Genomic DNA, 20000 nt, shown 5'->3' on the forward strand with positions numbered 1-20000 from the left:
GACTACACGCATTCTGCACTCCTCAACTGTGTGAACTCAAAAGCAAAGTGAAACTTCCATCAACGTGGTCTGAAAAAAGTAACCCTTACACAATAATGTTCGAATGACTGAATACAAATATATTTATATATATATTTATCCTTTTGGACTGCTTGCTAAGGACTGCTTATATCTTGTGACGGCGCGTCTTCAGCTGTGCTTTACATGCACCTTTCGTTATAGACTAAGACCAGGTTTTTCTTGGTCAGTGGAGGAATGAATTTTAGAGGGTGTAAGATAGTCATTTTTGGATGATCATACGCCAGACCACACCTTCTGCCACACCCTGGGCGCAAGGCTCAAAAAAAGTGCAATGCACAAAATCCTCCACCGACTCCACCGGTGTAAGATTAGAATAAGCTTAGGATTAAAGTATCATGAATCCCACATGACTTGTCTGTATCTGACCTCATACCTTAGAGGCATATGAAGAGTGTGTCATCGTGCATGCATTCTAAATGCCCAATATCACACAAAAAAGAGCTAGTGGGTGTGTATGTGTACAGTATGTGTGTGTGTGTGTGTGTGTGTGTGTCTGGACTTGAACTTACCCTACACACATACTGGCTGCGTGCTCCTGGGGAGAAAGTCTGCGAGCGCACGATGGCGCTGCCTCGCATGAAAGGCGAGCCGTGACCCCAACGCCCCCCGCGCTCCTTGGGCCGCACCCTCATCGGCTCGGGGAAGACCACCTCGGTGTTTGTAGCCTTATCCACCTATCAGGGAGACACAAGCAGCTGTCAGTCAACATCCTGGTGCCGCCCTGTCCCCAGTGTGGCCGGCAAGAAGCCTCACTGTGATGATGATACAGCGCTAAGGAGGATTGTCTTGTCCACCGAGTCCCGAAACTACAGTATAGTTCTATAGTTGTGTAATCGTATAGTTCCGTTTGAGATGACACGCTTGGCTCGCATAGTACAAAAGCACTGCCAGACCTACAGTAGCGCATAGTGAGATGTCAAAGCTGGGGATTTTTTTGCCTTTAGTCAATCAGCTCACGGTGACAATTACCAACATACCTCTAAAATAGTTCCCCAGCAGCAAATGGTCACAAACAAAAGCATGCCACAGTCCTAATAGAGGATGAAGACTGACAATTATAGTGTACAACCAAGTTACAACCCAGTTTCTCAATAGCATCACAGCATTGAGACACTTAAAGGAATCCAATGCAACTGATCGCTGATTTACATCAGGGAGGGATGGTGTACCTACATGCACCTGCACTACTGCAAGACACAAGCGGGGGCACTAAGCGAAAGAACTCTGTGACGCCAATGCTTTGAAAGGGTGTGTGGGTGTGGGTGTGGGTGTCGGTGTGGGTGTGAGCGTGTGTGTGTGTATAGGTGCCTCTCATTTAGAGTTTATACGTCCTCCCTCGCTCCTCGGGCCTCGATCCTCACTGATCTACATAAAGAATGATGGGGCGGCAACAATGATGGGGCGGCAATATCCCTTCGTCTATCTTTCTTTATGTAGATCAGTGAGGATCGAGGCCCGAGGAGCGAGGGAGGACGTATAAACTCTAAATGAGAGGCACCCTATGTGTGTGTGAGTGAGTGTGTGACACTGACAGTGCTCAGTCATTCCTCTAAGATGAACAGGCAATGCACGGAAGCCCTACATCTGACGACCCCCATAGCTGAGTTTGCGTCTCTTTGGATACAAATGTAGGTAACAAACACTACCACAATAAATCTTACACACCTTCCTTGTCCTCCTCGTGCAACAGGCGTCACCATTGTTTTTGCCAGTCCTGACTAACAAAAGAAACCCTGTGGTGGGCACACATGCTTCTCCAATGTGTGCGTGACCAAACATGTTCAACATTGTTCTAGAAATAGAGAGAGTCCATCCCACACAAGTTTCAAATGGGCGATTTACCGTCACGCAACACAGCATGTTTTTTGGACCTTCGCGTAACTCAAATTATGAAAGATGCCAGCGGCACCACAAGACATACATTACGAATGGAATGGAACGTTTTGGTGACCCACTTTTCTGAAGATTTTTTTTTTTTTTTAACTGAGGTATTTCTGTAGGTGAACAGAAGCAGTATCACAGCCTTACATGGGCAATGTGTGTGGTTCATAGAGCTGAGGTATTCAGACTGGGAGTCAGCAGGCATGGTCTACCAGCATTTGGTTTGAAAACCTGAAGAAGGCTGCCTGTCAAAACATTATCTATGTGAATTTAAATAACACTGCAGAGCCTACAACGCTGAGTCCAGTGTGGATTCGTTTATTTTTTTACCCGGCATGGGTAGTCATGATGCAACAGGTTCGGACAACTATCATGTCAACAATAAAGAATGTCACTGTATGCAGTCTTCACAGAATTTAATCATGGTGGCATGTGACATTTCAAAATGTCATTTTGAAATGTCACATACAGTACAACCATGCTTAAATTCTGTGGCCATGTAATTACGCTACGCTTCTACAAGCATGGCATGTTTGAACTTGGCACTGCACTAGTTCCTAAAAATAATGCATGAAGAACCATGGAGACCTCTATGTCACCTGTAGACAGACATAATTTAAAGCACTACCTGTTAAGCACTTTTCCTCTGTCGCATGCACACTATTTGTTTATCAAGCATATAAATAACGACGTCCACAGACAAGGTGGAGTATGTTTTATGAAAGTATAATGTATTGCGACATCGAAGCAAATCAAACGTGTAGCTTCTTATGTCTCATCAAATCAAACTACAAATGGTTATAGCCGAAAGAGGGCCGTGAATTATTTTAAGGTACAAAAAACCTCTTTGGTGTTGCTTTAGGAGTTGGACTACACAGGTAGAGAGGAGTTACCCTGACGAGGTGGGCTACAGAGAGAGAAAAAGAGAGAGGAGTTACCCTGACGAGTCCTCTGTCAGTGGGCTGCACACAGCGCCCTCCGCTGGCCATGCAGATGCCCTCAGCGCAGAGCCCCTCCACACAGGGTGCCACAAACGCCGTGCTGTTGCTACAGCCACTGTCCACAGACTCAGCCTGCCAGCTTCTAAAACCAGCAAGAGGACACACGGACACACACACACACGGACACACACACACACTTAATGTTAAAAATATGAAGTTAGCTGGTTATCTCCTGAATCAACTTCACTTCATAGTCAGTGTGTCAAACATTTAGCACTCTCATATTTGTCAAGTCTGCAACAAATTCAAACAGATACACTTGTATAATTATCATACTATGCACATCCATCTGGGATTGAATAATATGGTTTTGCATCAGTGTGTGTATACATGTCTATGTGCAATGAGATGGGAGTGACTGAGCTAGTGTGAATTAGTACATGTGTATGCATACTGTATGTGTGTGTGTGTGTGTGTGTGTGTGTGTGTGTGTGTGTGTGTGTGTGTGTGTGTGTGTGTGTGTGTGTGTGTATGTGTATGTGTGTGTGTGTGTGTGTGTGTATGTGTGTATGTGTGTGTGTGTGTGTGTGTGTGTGTGTGTGTGTGTATATACATGTCTATGTGCAATGAAATGGGAGAGGGAGTGACTGAGCGAGTTTGGATTAGTACATGTGTATGCATGTGTATGCATGTGTGTGTGTGTGTGTGTGTGTGTGTGTGTGTGTGTGTGTGTGTGTGTGTGTGTGTGTGTGTGTGTGTACCTCTCGGACACTGCCTCTCCCTGCTCCTCCTTCCTCTCCAGCTCCTCCTCGCTGAGGTCCAGCTCTCTCTCCACCTCCTCCAGCTGGGTGGAGGCCCGAGCCAGTAGAGCTGACCCTGACACCTGATAACACAGAGAGAAAGAGAGAGAGAGAGAGAGAGAGAGAGAGAGAGAGAGAGAGAGAGAAAGAAAGAGAGAGAGCGTGAGAGAGAGAGGAGGGTGGAAGAGAACAGGTCATAAAATGACATTCTGTATCAGAGCATTTCACTAGAATATGCAGCAATAAATCAAAGCAACATTCTTGCATGTTATATAGTCATATATATATACCCGCCATATAGATCATCATACTGTCAAAAATACCAGACGAGACTGAAACATCTCAGAGAAGGCGGCAGTGAGTACACCAATCCTGCAACCGCTCTCAGTTACTTCATGTAACATAAGGCCTTCAGCAACACCCACATAAAAGTGCCATGTAAAAAGCCAACTTTACAGACAATGTCGGATTGATTTACTGCCCAAAGACTTAATGAAGACTTCTGAAATGCCTCCAAGCACAACACAACAGGTTTGTGGTTATACTGTAGGTACACTTGAGTCGAGCAGAGATGTTTAAAGAGTGTAGCGCTGTAGCTAACTGGCTCGAGAAACGGAGATGATGAAGAATGGCCGGATGTCTCCTGAGTCCATCTTTTGCTCACCTTCAGCCTCGACTGCTCCTCTGCATGCCGCGCGCCTGCCTTGTCCGCCTCCTCTTCCTCCTCCTCCTCTTCCTCCACGCTGTGCCCGGTCCCGCCACTGTGGCTGACCGCGTCGGCGCGGTGGAGCTCCTTGGTGCCGGACAGCTGGATCCGGTGCCAGGCGACCACCATCTCTGCGCTGTTCTCGCAGTCGGCCAGCGCTACCCGAGCCGTGCCCTGTGGGTGTGGGTGTGGGTGTGTGTGTGTGTGTGTGGGGGGGGAGGGTGGGTGGGTGTGGGTGTGGGTGTGGGTGTGGGTGTGGGGGTGGGTGTGTGTGTGGGTGTGTGTGTGTGTGTGTGTGTGTGTGTGGGTGGGGGGAGTCACGAGGTTACCAGCAGCTTCACACACAAATCATCTACAGTGATCCAGCATCAGAGCATTACTCATGCAATCACAAACAGGCCGCACTATCATTTCGCCACCTTTCTCAAAGGTCGTTCTCATTATCTCAATGAAACTAACACATGATGAGTTATGGAAGAAGAACCGTGTCGTGAGCCCACAAAAACAAGACTTTAAACTGTGGAAGCACAAAAGCACAATGGCACCCACTAGGGCTAAGACTCAGAATTGCAATTGATATTTCACTCTTCTAGGATAATAATACACATCAGTGATGAGGTAATAGTTTTGAGCATTGTCATAACCAGATGACTCCACTAACCATATGTTTTCAGTGCCTTGTGTTGAAAGCCTTCTGGAAAGAATCTGGTGCTGTAACTTTATTCCACAATTCATAACATTGCTATTACTTTTCATGAGCCTGATACAGCTAGGATCCATGTGGGTTTGATTATGGCATGTTTTTCAACAGATATGGGGCTAACCGATAATGGTTGAATCACAGAGTTCATTTTCTTAGTTATCGCTCGGTCAATATCATGTACAACAGACATGATAGTGGAACATAAACATCTAGAATTTCTAGCAACAACCTTTTTGTTACAAACAAAATCAACAAACACACTCAGGTGACGTGATTGACAGTACGATGACGAAAGGATGAGTAACAGTGCCTAAAGTCCACCCAAACAATTTGATTGGCACAAACATCTCTGGCTCGGGCATAGGGGCATCCAGTCCAGACCGAATTTCCCAACCTCACACTTTGCAGCCGAGGTTGAATTAGGGCTGGCTTCCAAATGAACGTTTCACTGTGCTAACTGCATCAGAATAAATCCACATTTCTCATACCATTATAACAGCCTAATTGAATTGAAATTGATATCAATGATCATTGATATCATTGATATATCAATATCAATCATCATTGATATCAGCTGTGTTTACCATTCCCTGATGTGCTGTGTCATGTTTAAGGAGAGTCCCAAAAGTGCATCTCTGCTCTGCTCCACTTCACCTGCCTAGACTGTATGTATTTGATTTCATATCTCTAGATTTGATTGCTTTGATTGTGGACAGGCATCTGAAAGACTCGATAGAAATCAGTCATAGTCCACTACTATATTTTTCTCCATAATCTAGCTACATTATTCTTACTCTTTCTCATTTGAAAGTACACTCAGGAAAAAAAAAAAGACCCTAAATAGCATCAGAATAAATTTACATATTTCCGTAGCCAAATCCCCCCTCTCCTGTCCCGCCTCCTGACGGGTTCCCCCAGCGACTCACCAGCAGCTCCTCGTGTGCCTGCATGCCCACGGCGCAGACGCTGAGCTGCAGGCTGAGCAGGGCCAGGCTGTCGGCGGCCAGCGGCACGTGGAAGCCCTCGTTGAAGCTGAGCGGCGAGCGCGGCTCCTGGGGCCGGCAGCAGTAGTAGGGCCACGGCCGACTGGGGTCCACCGGCAGCACGTGCACCTTCACATAGCTAGAGAGAGAGAGGGGGGGTGGGTGGGAAGAAAGAAAGAGAGAGAGAGAGAGAGAGAGAGAGAGAGAGAGAGAGAGATGAGGTTAGAGAGGTTAAACCACCATTTATAGGATCATTCCTTAACCCATGAACTCATGACGCCCCTCATACAAAGCCAAACACCATACAGTGCAAACATTCAGAAATACATTCGAACATAAAAATCCCAAAACATCTCATCCCCCACACTTAAAAAAAAAAAAGCAATCATTGACCAACTTCTAAAACGCATATTCAGTTTTGATTCTACCCCCCCCCCCCCCACACACCATCTCCCTAAAGAGAGGGGGAGAGAGCGACAGAAAAAGAGAGGGGTAAAAAGGGAGAAGGAGAGAGAGAGATGGAGAGATAGAGAGAAAGAGATAGAGAAGTAAATAAAGAGGGAGGAAGGGGGAAAAAGAGAAAGAGAGCAGAGAGAGAGAGAAAGAAAGAGAGAGAGATAGAGATAGAGAAACAATGGCAGTGAATAAGAAAAATGTTTTAGTTTCAAAATGAGTCAGGATGTTTTTGTTGAGTGCATGAAGTGGTGCAACTGTGTGTGTGTGTTTAAGCAAGTTTAGCATGAATGTGTGTGTGTGTGTGTGTGTGTGTCTGACCACCTGACCGGTGAAACATTTGGGGAAATAATATACAGTATGGAAAGTTCAGCTTACACTCGGTAGCCTTCCTTCACAGCAGCTTTGGTGAAATTCCTCATCTGCAGAACGTGCAGCACGAGACACTGTGAGTTCGCGTCGTAGCTGAGAGGAGAAGAGAACAGAGGACGTTTACACACCTTCAGCACAACCACACAAACGATCACGCGATGATTTTAGCCCATTCAGGGGTGTGATTGGCAAAGGACAAAAAAAAAGGAAAATATATCCGACCCCTATATACCCCCCCCCCCCCCCCCCCCCCCCCCCTCCCTTTTTAATGTGTCGACAGTGGGGTACGCGAGCCAAGTCAGTGGTCCTTGGGGGCTAAAGTTTGTGAACTGCTGCTCTAGTGTATAGCTAAGGTACTATAGTATCGCTACTGTGCACTTCAATGTAATTTACAAGGGGGGTCCGGGGGCATGCACCCCCGGGAGAAAATTTTGAAAAATAACCCCTTAAATGATGACATCTGATGACTTTTATGAGAACTATTGATAGACTGAGATACATATATTTCAAACATTATAACATATTACAAAATGGTCTATAAGGCCTAAAGAAAACTCATTTATAGCAAAGTAGCCAAGGGCCTACTTAAGACTAAAGCAGATATGGCTGAAATATAGGCTATCATGATCATTTTGCCAACAATGATGTAGAATTATGGATTTTCTCAGTTCATGTTTTGTATCAACTTAAACCAACATAAAGTTATAATGTTGACTACATTATTTAGTAGGCTATAGGCCTATGATAACATTTAGCCTGCCCCCTTACAGTCGTTCTGTACGATATAGGCCTATTGATGCTGATTGAAGAGGTTGCTTGAAGGTTATTGATATTTAAGTTGGAAAGAAAATCAAATTGCACCACTCCCTCTCCTTCCAAGGTAACATGTCCTCCTCTCCTCCTAAAATAAATGGCAGGCCCTACTGGTATAGGCTACACAGTTGTTCAAGTGCACACACTCAATGGAGAGCTAGGATTAAAATTCAGACTGTGCCTTTAAATAGGCAACTTTTTTCCATGTATCAGCACATTGCTACAATAAGCCATTTCCACAAAAAAAAATCAGCTCAATATTACGTGCAAGAGTCAAGACTGATGTTTACCAAGAATGCCAAAGTGTCAATCTCTTAGCACTCATAATACGTTTTCTCATAGTGAGATGCCTATCCCGAAATATGTTTTGAAAGACATGGGGCGCACGGAGGTGAACGGATGGACAAACGCGGAATGACAAGGTGTTAACTAAACAATTTAGTAGACCTAAGCTAAGGTAGACGGGCTTTGTGGTGAAAACGATGAAAACCAGTAGGCTAGTCTGTCACAGCTAACTTCAAGTACAGTAGTCTAGACTAGTTTACACACGCAGAAATTAAAAGTCAATAGGCTATCAGCACCAAGAGATTGTCGTCATTATCGGAAAATCCAGACACGTCAAACTGGACGCGAACGCGAAGCAAAAACTTAATAAATACTACTTAACTTAATAATAATACCTAAACAAATAATTTGACCTTTACCGTTTCATGGCTTCTGCTAATTAACAAATAGTTTACCACACACTCACACATCGGACTTGCATCAAACATTCATCAACCCGTCTGCTTTCACTTTCAATGAATTCCACTAGTGAGAGAACGGACAAGGCTTGCAGAGTGATATGAATGAAAGAAGCACCAAAACCGTCGTCACTGTCAGCGGCCTATTATAAAGCAATGGTCTGTGTTTAGGCTACAGAAATAAACCTCTGAACCCCCCCCCCCCCTAAAAAAAAAACTCAGCGGATCTATACGAATTGCGTGGGTCTCATTTTCAGGCCTGAAAAAACGGAATTCCGTTTAAAAACGGAAGAATCACACCCCTGCCCATTAAATACAACTGAGGAAATGTGCAGTGTTGTGTGAGATGTGTGTTGTGTGAGTGTGTGTGTGAGACTTACAGAAGTCCTAACTGGATCTGGGGCGCTTCAGCTGTGGTAACGGAATCTCTGCTGTACACAATCTCCTCTGATTCTTCCGTTCTGCTGGGGACGAACATACGGGGGTTGCGGGAGGCATGAAAATCTCATGAACAACTCAGGTGATTTAACCTAAACTAACAAATGCTACTAGTGATTTTCAAAAAAACAGCAACACACAATTACAATTTTTAGGATGGTATTGAGACGAGATAAATTGAAGGAGCCACATTTTCGATCTGTAACAGCTGCAGCTTCTGGGCACTAGATGGGGCCAGAGTGATATGTTTTTTTTTCTTTTCTTTTTTTTACACACAAAAAAACAACAACCCTTCCTCACACATTTACATGAGGCTTTCCTTCAAAACCTATTCAAGAAAAGGATTAATAGAATACAGCATCTACAGTATGCCACACATTTTTAGTGACCCCATTAAGACCGTCAGCGAATGACAAAAGACAAGTGACCATAGCCTGGGGAAACCCTGACGGACCTCTTTGCGAATGCGCTAATCTGGCATGGGATGGGCTTTATATGGTGATCGATCAAGCAGTGACCAAAATGACCAATAGTTTCGCTGATGGTGGTGGTTTGGAATGATGGTTTGGAATTGAGTAAACAACTGCATTTAAAACACGTCGTTTACAAGAAATATTTCATTGCTGCACTGAAATGATTTGGTGAGAGTCTCAATTGTGATGCGGTCTGGTGCTAACGAAGCTAAGAGACCATGTACTGTTAAAGTAATTCGGCAAGTGCAGGCAAAATAACGCAATGTGAAAAGTTGCGTGCCAAGTTTAAATAACTGCAACTTTTGGGTCAACAAGAGACGAGCGACAAACGAATCGGCGTATGTGTGAACGGGACCTGGCTGCACCTCAAGCTCTGGGAGACTCACCTTCTGCTCCAGGCCTCAAACACGCCACTGTCTGTGGCCAGCGCCTCCTCGGACACCCCAGCTGAAGCCCTCCTGGCTCTCCTGCTGTTCCTGTTGCTGCTGTTGCATCGCAGAGTCACTCCTACACACACACACACACACACACACACACACACACGTTTCAAGGGAAGACATGCTTCAGGGTGGAACAGTAGGAGAACTCTAAATGGCTTTCATACTCGGGGCAAAACATACTTAAATCCTGATGCATCAAAGTCAAAGTCAAAAAGGTAAGGGTCTCGCTGGGTACTCACCTGTCGGGGGAAACGACCCCTGAGGCCCTCCTTCTCGGAGCCCCTTGGCCTCCAGGAGGTGAGCAGCGGCCAGCTCGGCCTCGGCTGTGGCCGTGGGCAGCAGCGTGGGATGCTGCTGCTGCTGTTGTTGCTGCTGCTGCTGCTGCTGCGGTGGTGGTGGTGCCTGACCCTGGCCCTGGCCGCGGAGACTCTCCAGGATGCCTCGGCCCGCCAGCTCCATGTACTCCTCGGTCATCTGGGCGAGCGGGCAGTCCTGCGGCGCCGAGTGGTACTCCATGGGCGAGCTGGGCGGCGACAGCGAGGAGAGCGAGGAGCGCGAGGAGAGCGACGCCAGCGACTGCGGCGTGTTGTCGTGAGAGCGCTTGGCCTTGCCCAGCAGGTCCGAGCCGTAGCAGCCGCCGCCGCCGCCGCCGCCGCCCATGGCGCTGACCCCGAACGGGGCCTCCAGGGGCATCAGGTAGCGCAGGTGCGGGTCAGTAGGGTCCAGCGCGGGGGCCTCGGCGCGCTCGTACTGAGGCAGGCCGTAGATGTCCGTGAAGCTGATGGAGCTGAGCGAGCCGCGGCTGGACGCCAGGGAGCCGCGGCTGGAGGCCAGCGAGCCTCGGCTACTGCTGGACGACATGGTCAGGTTGCTGGCAGACAGACTGGTGGAGAGAGAGAGAGAAGGAGTAAATCACCAGAGAGGCTCCGCAACCATTTCAGACATCTAAGCGTATTTCATCATGCAAATTAGCCCTTCGTCTTCAAAAAAAAAAAAAAAACTGGACGTCATTAAAGGCAATTTAGTGTTCCCTCTTCAATAGTACATTAAAACTCTTCAGATAATAACACAAAATCATGAATCATTATCTTCATAAATTTCTTTTCCTAAACTAAATGACTTTGAACTGGTCAAGACTCTCCGGGTCTTTCCGCTCTCTTTTGGTATGGCAGGAGTACAGAGTTCAAAATGCGCTGCGGTTTGTGGAGCAGACGCCCATAGTGTGCCTACGTGAGTGTGCAGTATGAATGGGTGGAGGTGGTGGTGGTGGCGGCTGGAGTGGTGTCCACTGGTGGCCTTGACCAGAGGCTCCAGTACCTCTTGAGCTGTGAGTGGAGGTAGGTGGTGATGCGAGTGGCCTCCTCCAGCTGTCTAAGCAGCACATTCCTCTTCTCCTGCTGCAGGATCCTACACACACACACACACACACACACACACAGAGATAAGCAGGCAGACACACACACACACACACGTCAGCAGCTGCGGGAGCCCACTAAACACTTTCAATGCAGCCTGACGAATGGCACATTACTTGTTTCTCTATGGTGATAGTGTATTTTTTTTGTGCTGGTACCATCCGTAAAAATTTTTTCACTTGAAATGCGTTTCCATATAATGAAAGCGGACATGGAGATTGAGGGGATTTGTTTCCCCCATTAACTGCACTGTGTAACAGTGAGGGAAAAAAGAATATGGGAAAGAGAAAGAAAAGATATGGAGGCAGAGAAAGAGAGAGAGAAAGAGGAAGAGAGGGGAGGAGGAGAGGTGGGAAAAAAAAGAAAAAGAGATAGAAAGCCAAAAACGAATGAAGAGCAACTTGTGTGGCCAGATTGTGCACAAACAACAACATAAGACAACAGGAAGAAAAGGTCACGCACATCACAATCCCTCTCTCCCTCCCTCTCCCCCCCTCTCTCTCTCCCTCTCTCTCTCCCTCTCTCTCTCTCTCTCTCTCTCCCTTCATTCCTGCGCTATCTGAGCGGGCCCATGGTGCATCTCTGTGGGCTGTATGGGGGGCTGAGGGCACCCCCATGCTCCCCTGAGGTCTGCTTTCAGCATCTCCATCAGCGCCAGCACACACACACACACAGATGAGATGTGCCGATTTGGAGACGCACAATGACACAAACGGCATCCCGTGCCGAGTGAACAGAAGGGGGCCAGATGGATATTGTCTGCAGGAATCTGTGTGTCTGATCAGACTGATCTGCCTGGCTTACTGGCACGGTGCCCTCACGGTGTTACATGTCTTCTGGGAAAGTTACTTTTCATTGATGCCTCTTTATGCAATAGGTATTGTTTACAAAAACAAAGATTGTTTTTTACGGAGTAGCGTAGCCAACTCCTTTTTCCTACAGTGAGCCTATGGTACAGTAAGAAGTACTGTACCTATGCGGCTCTCCTCCTTCCACATTCCTTGAGATGCCGCCTACAGTATGCAATCCCCCGAATAAAGTCTTCAACTGTACACAACTATAGCTGAGATCATGGTGGAGCGGAAGAGCATCAGCCTGCTAGCCCAGTTAACTGTTTACGTTGGCTTTCATTTGTTAGCAAAGGTAACAATATTGATTTTAGGAATTAGCTCATCTGTGCGACGACTCATGTTGATTCTAGAATTAGCTGTTTGCACAGATCTAGCGTTATTAGCAGGCAGGCAGTCATGAGAGACAGAACGAGAGTTAGGGGGAGGCAGAGAGGAGGGAGAGAGAAATAGTGAGAAAGAATATTCCAACATAGTTAATTTCATTGCTGACTTATTATTGGTAATTATTGTATTGTATTCTCCTTTGTTTGTTTGTTTGTTTGTTGCAAATATATGACTACACATTAATAGCCATTCAAGCTATTTGAGATGAGAGAGAGAGAGAGCGCAATAAAGAAAAGAGAGAAAGCAAGAAAGAAGAGAGAGAAAAAGAGAGCGAAAGAAAGAGAGAGAGAGCAAGAAAGAAGAGAGAGAGAGAGAGAGAGAATGAGAGCTGGAGAGGTAGGAGTGTGAGTGTGGCTGTGGCCTGACCTCTGGTTGGCTCCCTGGCTCTGCAGGCTGCGGGCCCGCTGCACCTCCTCCTCCAGGCGCCGGCGCTCCTCCTCCAGCTGCAGGAAGGCCTCCGGGGGGCGCTGCTGCTGGCTGAGCAGCGTCAGCTCCTGCAGCAGGGCCTCCTTCTCGCGTAGCAGCTGCAGGCTGTCCCGGTCCGCCTCGGCCCGCCCGCACCAGGTCTCGCTGTCCAGCTGGGCCAGCTGGTGCTGGATGCTGGACACTCTGGCATGTAGAGAGAGAGAGGAGGAATGAAAGAGAGGGAGAATGCATGTGAGGAATAGAGAGGAGGACAGGGAGGGAGACAGAGAGAGAGAGAAAGAAAGAGTGAGCAAGGGAGACAGAAAGAGAGAGAGTAGGGAGACAGAGAGTGAGAAAGAAAGAAAGGGTGAGTAAGGGAGAGAGAGAGAGGATGAGTAAGGGAGATGGAGGGAGAGAGAGGTGAAAGGGAGCGATTAAACCACAGAACCCATGACCCATCATCTGTGCGCGGCCTGATGTCGTCATGGCGCACATGTGCATCTGGACAATCATCTGAGCTGTGTTTACATCTGCCTAACCACCACAAGCTCACTGGCTGCATGGGAATGTTTACCCCTCTGAAGCTCCAAATTACCAGCGCCTGTTTGCTTTTGTTTGCTTACAATATTTGTCTACGAAATGAAACGAGTCCAAGTGAACACAGCAGTGTCCAGTTTCACCTCCCAGAGCACAGGACAACAGGTGGGTTGGTGGACCTCAGGTTTGAACTCTTTAAGAGAGGAGAGGAGGAGGAGGAAGAGGAGGAGGAGGAGGAGGAGGCTGAGGCGCTAGAGAGGAGGGGGTGTCTTGGGGGAGCCCTGAGGGTTATGGTTAAAGTGAAATAACTGTGTTTATGTGTTTTGGAGTTGAGACGATGAGTGACTCAACGAGAGAGCATGCAAGTTTCCACAGGTCTCCCTCGCTCGCTCGCCTCGCTCACTCCCGTTAGGCTTTGCGCTCGACTCCTCTCTGATGTCATGGCTGGCGCTGTGGCCGCCTCGTCACCGTGGCAACAAGGGTCTCATAAAAAAAAAAAAGACCCTGCAAGGAGTCTGGATAATCATGAAGCCTCTGCTACCACTACAGCAGTTAAAATAAAAGAGTTGGGATTAAAGTTGTCTTTATGAAGTCAGTCATGTTTAATCTCTTAATATATGAAGAATTAACAAGCCAAATCGTTCCAGTGCTTTTCTTGTCTTGAATTAAAATCATAAATCATCAGGTCATCACTCATCATATCAGTGGGTATCATACCAGTTGCAGTAAGTGGTCGTGAAGACGGTCAGAATTTCACAAGTCATAACACCTATGGCATATGTCAGGAAGATTCAATGTCATCTGCCATTAGAGGATTGTGACTTTGTTAGTGTTGGCAATGATGCAGGGTTCAAGGACACATACCCAGAATGTAGTCATAATACTGAGGTCCTTATAGGACATATATAATCATCTCATTACAACTGATCAAAAATGTGTCAATACATAATAATAACAATTTGTACAGTGTCAACATGTACATTAGACCTTTTTTAAAGGCTGCAAATATGTATGCATCTGCCTACTTACCTTTTCTTAGATTCTTCATACTGCCAGTTAAGTCTCTCTTTGTCCACTAATGGAGAGAAATCTTGAGAGCCAAACTGAAAATGAAATCCAATAATTAGGCGGAGATCACACTGGAAATAACAAAGTGGCAGTGGTAAGCGCAGCGCAACACTAAGACCATAATACGCTCCATCTAGTTCATAAGTAACACAAATGGTTTGCCTAAACTGACAATTGAATACAGTATGCTCGCTTTACACTTTTGAAAGTTGAACCAAGTTCAATGCTCAACGCTAGTGTTCCGCTGGCGCTGCAGCCGTTACGCTGCCGGACCATAGGAAACAATAGGACATCTGACGCTTACCGCTGCCCTAAGATTACTAATGAAATTAATGCTAAACAATTCAATTAAACAAAACTACATGAGCATTGCCCTTTCAGCCCCAGTAGACTCACAGCATACTATATTACCGTACATAATATCGTTCTGATTGATACAGAATACGTTTTCAGGACAGGAAAACAACTGTTGTTGTAGGAGTTACTAACAATTTCTTACAGACTTGCAGAAGCAAAACCAAATCCCCTTCACAACTGAACGAATTTCAGACCAATTTTTGTAGCAACTGGTCTGATTGGAGCAGTTCCACCCATTGCTGAAATGAAATGATGTGTATGTATTAGTACCTCTCCCGTGAATTCAGTCTGACAGCCGGTGTCACAGTACTGCTGCAGATGGCATGAGTCACCCAAGGGAGCGCCGCTGTTGGCCACCTCATTTGCCGAATCGCCAATGGACAAGCTGCTGTGGAAGTTCACCGTGAGCTTCGCCAGGCTCTGGAGAGGATGGACAGGAAGCCAGGAGTGAATGAGTAACACACACACGCACACACACAAACGTGCACACAGCACCGACATTAGACAGTGTGTATTCACTGCTCAAAAATCACTCTGAAAAGGTCACACTTAGGAATTAGGTGCCCATTTCCCCCAAAATCCAGAACTGGAGTGACCACTTCTGACACCCATTTCTGGTTTTCTGAGTGTGAATTAACAATCATCTGTTTCAGTCCCTGACAACCACTGGGTGGCGCTACAAATCACTCTAAGAACAGCTGTTCAAAGAGGAGAGAAAGGAATGGCTGTGAAAAGTTTGTGAACCAAGCGCTTCAGTGGGGGACCAGACAAGTTTTGTTCTTCAGCGATTTATATCTTTGAGGCACTTAGGTATCCAACCAAACATCAATCATTACAAAATAAAAGCCACAGGCATCGTTCATAACCACAAACCACAGGCCACAGAAGTGAGTACGCAAAAGATATGCAAAAATAATCCCAAATGATTTAACAAGTTCTTAGAAGACATCCAGATTTGCAGTGTGAGAACACCAATCAATCACGTGAAGGCAGTGGTAAACATTGTGGACTGACTCGGCATTTCATACTGAGTCTGACCAGTTGAATACAAGTGATATGACACGCACTGTACTCTGTGTACTGTAACATGCCCTGTGACATAACAAGCATTTGAAATCTACCATGCATAAACCTCTGCTCATCCTCAAACCTTTATGGCAAAGTATTATGATATAGTGTTGGTGAGAGGCGCCAGTGTTTGACTATGAATATCAGAGTTTAACTTTCGTCTTGAGGCAACTGATGAGGTTAAAGTTGACTGAGATTTAGCAGACGCTTTTATCCAAAGCGACAGGGTCACAATAGTGGGAATCAAACCCAGATGGATTGTTTGCCAACTGGAAATGTTTCCACTGCTGAGCCACGTTCTCCAATCAAGGAGGCATTTCCCAAAAGCCACTCCACTTACTCAACAGTCTTGGTTACAAACAATGCTAAAAATGAGAGTCGTGTAGATGAAGATCTATAGTAATGGTTGCTGCCCTACAGCTCCGGGTGATCGGATAAGATGCTGGCCAGTGTGTGCGTGTGTGTATGTGTGTGTGTGTGTGTGTGTGTGTGCACAGACTTACCTGGATGAGGTCCTGCCTCTCCTTCTCGCCTGAGCTGATGGCCTTCTTGATGCTGCGCAGCTCGCTAAAGATGGCCTGGGCCTCGTCCAGCTTGTAGCTCGTCTGACTGCTGGACATCTTCCTGTCAATCCTGTCGACACCAAACAAGCACAGAACACGCAAGTGTCAGACGTGGCTATGACTCACTGCAAGCACTAGTCCTCTGTAGAACCGGACAGGACTGGACCCATAGAGGGGTACTGGACTCAGCAGACGAGATGGGCTGAAGACACTAGGGACACTGAAAGACAATAAACAAGGCCAGCTTGTGGGACATGCGAGTGTGGCAATAAGTGGGCTCTAGCCTCTAATACGAGGTGCAATCTGGACACTTTGGAGGTTTTCCAACTTGTCATACCGGATCTCAAGATAGAAAGCAAGTATGTGTAGTGCTGGACCGATCTATACAATCCTCACAATGCCATCTGGAAGCTGGAACCAAACATGTTCTTCACTTAGCTCCACAGTTTCATGGCTTTTGTAAGGAGAACAATTCCTTTCTGAACAATTTTCCATTTAAGAGGACACGTTCCCCTTACGAGGACCATTTGATCATTAGGACGCCACTGGAGCGAGGCAGAAACCAAACCACCAGTGTCCTCGTTCAGCTCTCCTGCCGGGCCTCAGTCCCACGGGGCGCTGTGCTGACTGGGTACGCAGAGTCAGCAGCGCTGCGTGCACTTAACTACCTCCTGCTATCAGCAGTAGCAGCTCAACATGGTTCCACACCAGCAGAATGTGCACTACACACACACACACACACACACACACACACACACACACACACACACATATACATGCACACACACACACACACAGACACACACACACACGCAAACACCTCCTTAAATATAGTTTACATAACTGTGCATCCCTTGCAGCCTTCCTTCACACACCTAATTATAAAGAATTAAATTGGGCATGACATCATTGGCTACCTAAATGAAACAGGGTGTTCCTAGACGCGCGGGTTATTTTAATATTGGGGGCCTGAAGTCCTCATTAGCCTCTCGGAGGGTGAGGCTGTTAACCACGCTCGTGTCTCAGCGCAGAGGAAATGAATCAGCCCCCACAATAACCCAATAGTCTGTTAGAGCTGTTTAGCAGGGAAAAAAAGAAAGAAAAACAACAATGAAAATGGCGGCGCTGGATAACTAGGTGGCGCTAGAGGGAACCAGATAATGCATATTGTTTGCTTAAAAAATGAATAGGCCTTAAAGAATGTCATGGGAGTTCGGAGACAGGACACGGAGGTGTCTAATGCCGGTCGGTCGCTGGGGGTGGGAGGGGAGGGGGCGACACTGGAACGGGTTAGTGGGGATTTATTGGGACCTTAATGGTCGCTCGCAGACCTGTCTGTCTGACCGGTTAACCATTTAGCCATGCTAGAATAATATTGTTTTAACTTCGACCAGCTCCCGGGTCTCCAAGGCATCATAATTAGGCGAGGGAAACTGGAGCCTGCCACACTTAAGGCCGGCCTGGCGGGGAATGTCTGTCTTTTTCAAAGAGCCACCACTCAAGACATAAATCCTACTGTGTTATGCTTGCAATGCCGGCCCACCGAGACAACAGACAGACAGAGAGAAAGAGGGAGAATGCCATTCCAATACGGCTGGGAGACACAACCAGAGAGAAAGAGAGAGAAAGAGAGAGAAAGAGAAACAGAAAGAGAAAGAAAGAGGGCAAGGATGAGTGAGTGTGAAACAAGACGTGTTTAAGAGCTGAGAAAACGTGACTAATTGCATTTTTAAAACACGCTGGTCCGTGATTTTGATGTTCTACTACTTTAAGCCACGACTGAATACAATGCAAAAGAAAGGAGAAAGTACAACAAGGATTGAGGAGAGGAGGACATCAGCTGACTTTTGTAAACACAAGCCATTAAATGAGCACATGTAAGTGTTTAAGCCTCTTAGCGTACTGCACGCACACAAGGGAGAACTGCACTGAGGTGACAAAGAGAGAAAGCGAGACGTTGGTGAACACGACACGCGTGCCTGACTCCAAGGGCGGCGAGAGTGGCGTGAGGGTGAGTGATGTGTGGCACTGGGCAGCGCGCGGGCGGCCGGCCTGCCTGCCTGCCTTTTTCATCGCCGCTGGTGCTGGCAGCGGGCCCGAGGCTCTGGCCGCACGGCGCTTCCTCCAGGCCCCGCTCCGCTCCGCACGCCGCCGCGCTCCTTCAACAGCAGGTACTGTTGGCCGGTGCCGCCTGCCTCTTCCTCCCCACACAAACCCGCCTTTGTCCCCCTCCACCCTCCGATGCTCCCCCACCCCACCTCCTATTCCCAGCCCCAGCCTTGTGAGCCTCCGAGCGGCCAACACCCCACCACACACAACCCCCCCCCCAACATCCCCCCCACCCAACCACTCCCTATCCTCACCACACTCAAACAGAAACACACAACTCTATTCAGCTACCTACTGTACAGAAGGGGATGGGCTGGGCTGGACTGCTGTGCTGAGTTCACCAGGGGCTTTAGTGAGGGCCACAAACATAAGGGGGATAGCGTTTGGAGTCTCATTTGAACAGGGGGATCATTTGGAGATTCAGAGAGTGGCAGAGGGGTAAATAAATAATATAGGCCTACTTCTATTGGTTTTGTCTTGCCCTTTGACTTTGATCTTGTGCTACTAAGTAAGCTGGTCTGCTTCAATCAATGCTAAGCGTCAAAGCCTATATTTTTACTTGAAAACACACAAGGAGAGGGTTTTCTTTGTTTTTTCGTTTGTGTCACTCTTCTGCTTATGGCATTTCTCTGTATCTCACTTCCATCTCACGTCTCTCGCTATCTCCGGATCACTCTCTGCGCTCGCCTCGACCCGAACCTAACCAACCCTTTGACCGCACCACCATCTTGTTTCCTTCTCCCCCATCCGAAGACACTCCGACCTCCCCTCATTGTGACATCAGCCCACGGAGGGGGATTTCCATATCAGTCCTCGCTTGTTTATTTGTTTGCCTACTCGCAATGTGGTTCCAAGGCTAATTAGCGCTAGCCCTGCCGCTGCCAGAGCCTCAGATTTTTTTTGAACAAGAGCGGCCCTGTGGCAAGAGGGACTTATGTTTAAGCATGTCTAAAGACACAGGGGGGGAAAAAAAGAAGGGGACAAGCAAGCAAAGAAAATCACAGAAAAGGTACAACAACAACAAAAAACGAGAAAAGAGAGAGGGAGAGGGCCCATCCCGTCACCGTGCAGGCTCCGTGTTCTCAGGGAGCGGTGGATTCTGGGCGCTATTCTGGGAGCCTCTCGAGTTGTGTTCTATCTAAGAGATAAGCCCCTCTCACAGGGATGCAGGAAGTGCGCAGGAATTTGCTGCCAGATATCTCTGTGTTTTTCAAACTGCCTTCAAGCACTTCTCTCTCTCTCTCTCTCTCTCTCTCTCTCACACTCTCACTCGATCCTTTTCTCTCTCTCTCCCTCTCTCTAGCTGGCTCTCTCACTCACTATTCTCACACTGCTTTCTCTCTCTCTCTCTCTCTCTCCCTCGCCCCCACCCCTCTCTCTCTCCTCGTGGAGCTTTTCCTGTCCGGGCCGAGAGCC

General features: G+C 47.2%; 1 protein-coding gene across 5 annotated transcripts in view; it reads right to left on the minus strand.

Moving 5' to 3' along the window:
* The window catches only part of wwc3 (WWC family member 3), a 48114-nt gene that overhangs the window by 4811 nt on the left and 23303 nt on the right, over positions 1-20000 (minus strand). For 2 of the 5 annotated variants that reach the window (XM_062556802.1, XM_062556801.1), the window contains exons 6-19: positions 16416-16545; positions 15115-15264; positions 14449-14522; positions 12844-13086; positions 11145-11234; positions 10067-10710; positions 9774-9894; positions 8857-8940; positions 6927-7013; positions 6039-6234; positions 4368-4583; positions 3665-3786; positions 2901-3045; positions 591-755 (exon numbers count right to left, since the gene is read on the minus strand). In XM_062556802.1, the coding sequence (XP_062412786.1) occupies positions 591-755; positions 2901-3045; positions 3665-3786; positions 4368-4583; positions 6039-6234; positions 6927-7013; positions 8857-8940; positions 9774-9894; positions 10067-10710; positions 11145-11234; positions 12844-13086; positions 14449-14522; positions 15115-15264; positions 16416-16545 (2467 nt within the window). Of the gene's footprint in view, positions 1-590; positions 756-2900; positions 3046-3664; positions 3787-4367; positions 4584-6038; positions 6235-6926; positions 7014-8856; positions 8941-9773; positions 9895-10066; positions 10711-11057; positions 11235-12843; positions 13087-14448; positions 14523-15114; positions 15265-16415; positions 16546-20000 lie in introns of all 5 variants that reach the window. The other 3 variants (XM_062556800.1, XM_062556798.1, XM_062556799.1) reach the window with 2 other exon arrangements.

Source organism: Sardina pilchardus, chromosome 15, assembly GCF_963854185.1.
Source record: "Sardina pilchardus chromosome 15, fSarPil1.1, whole genome shotgun sequence".
In the NCBI taxonomy this organism is placed as follows: Eukaryota; Metazoa; Chordata; class Actinopteri; order Clupeiformes; family Clupeidae; genus Sardina; species Sardina pilchardus.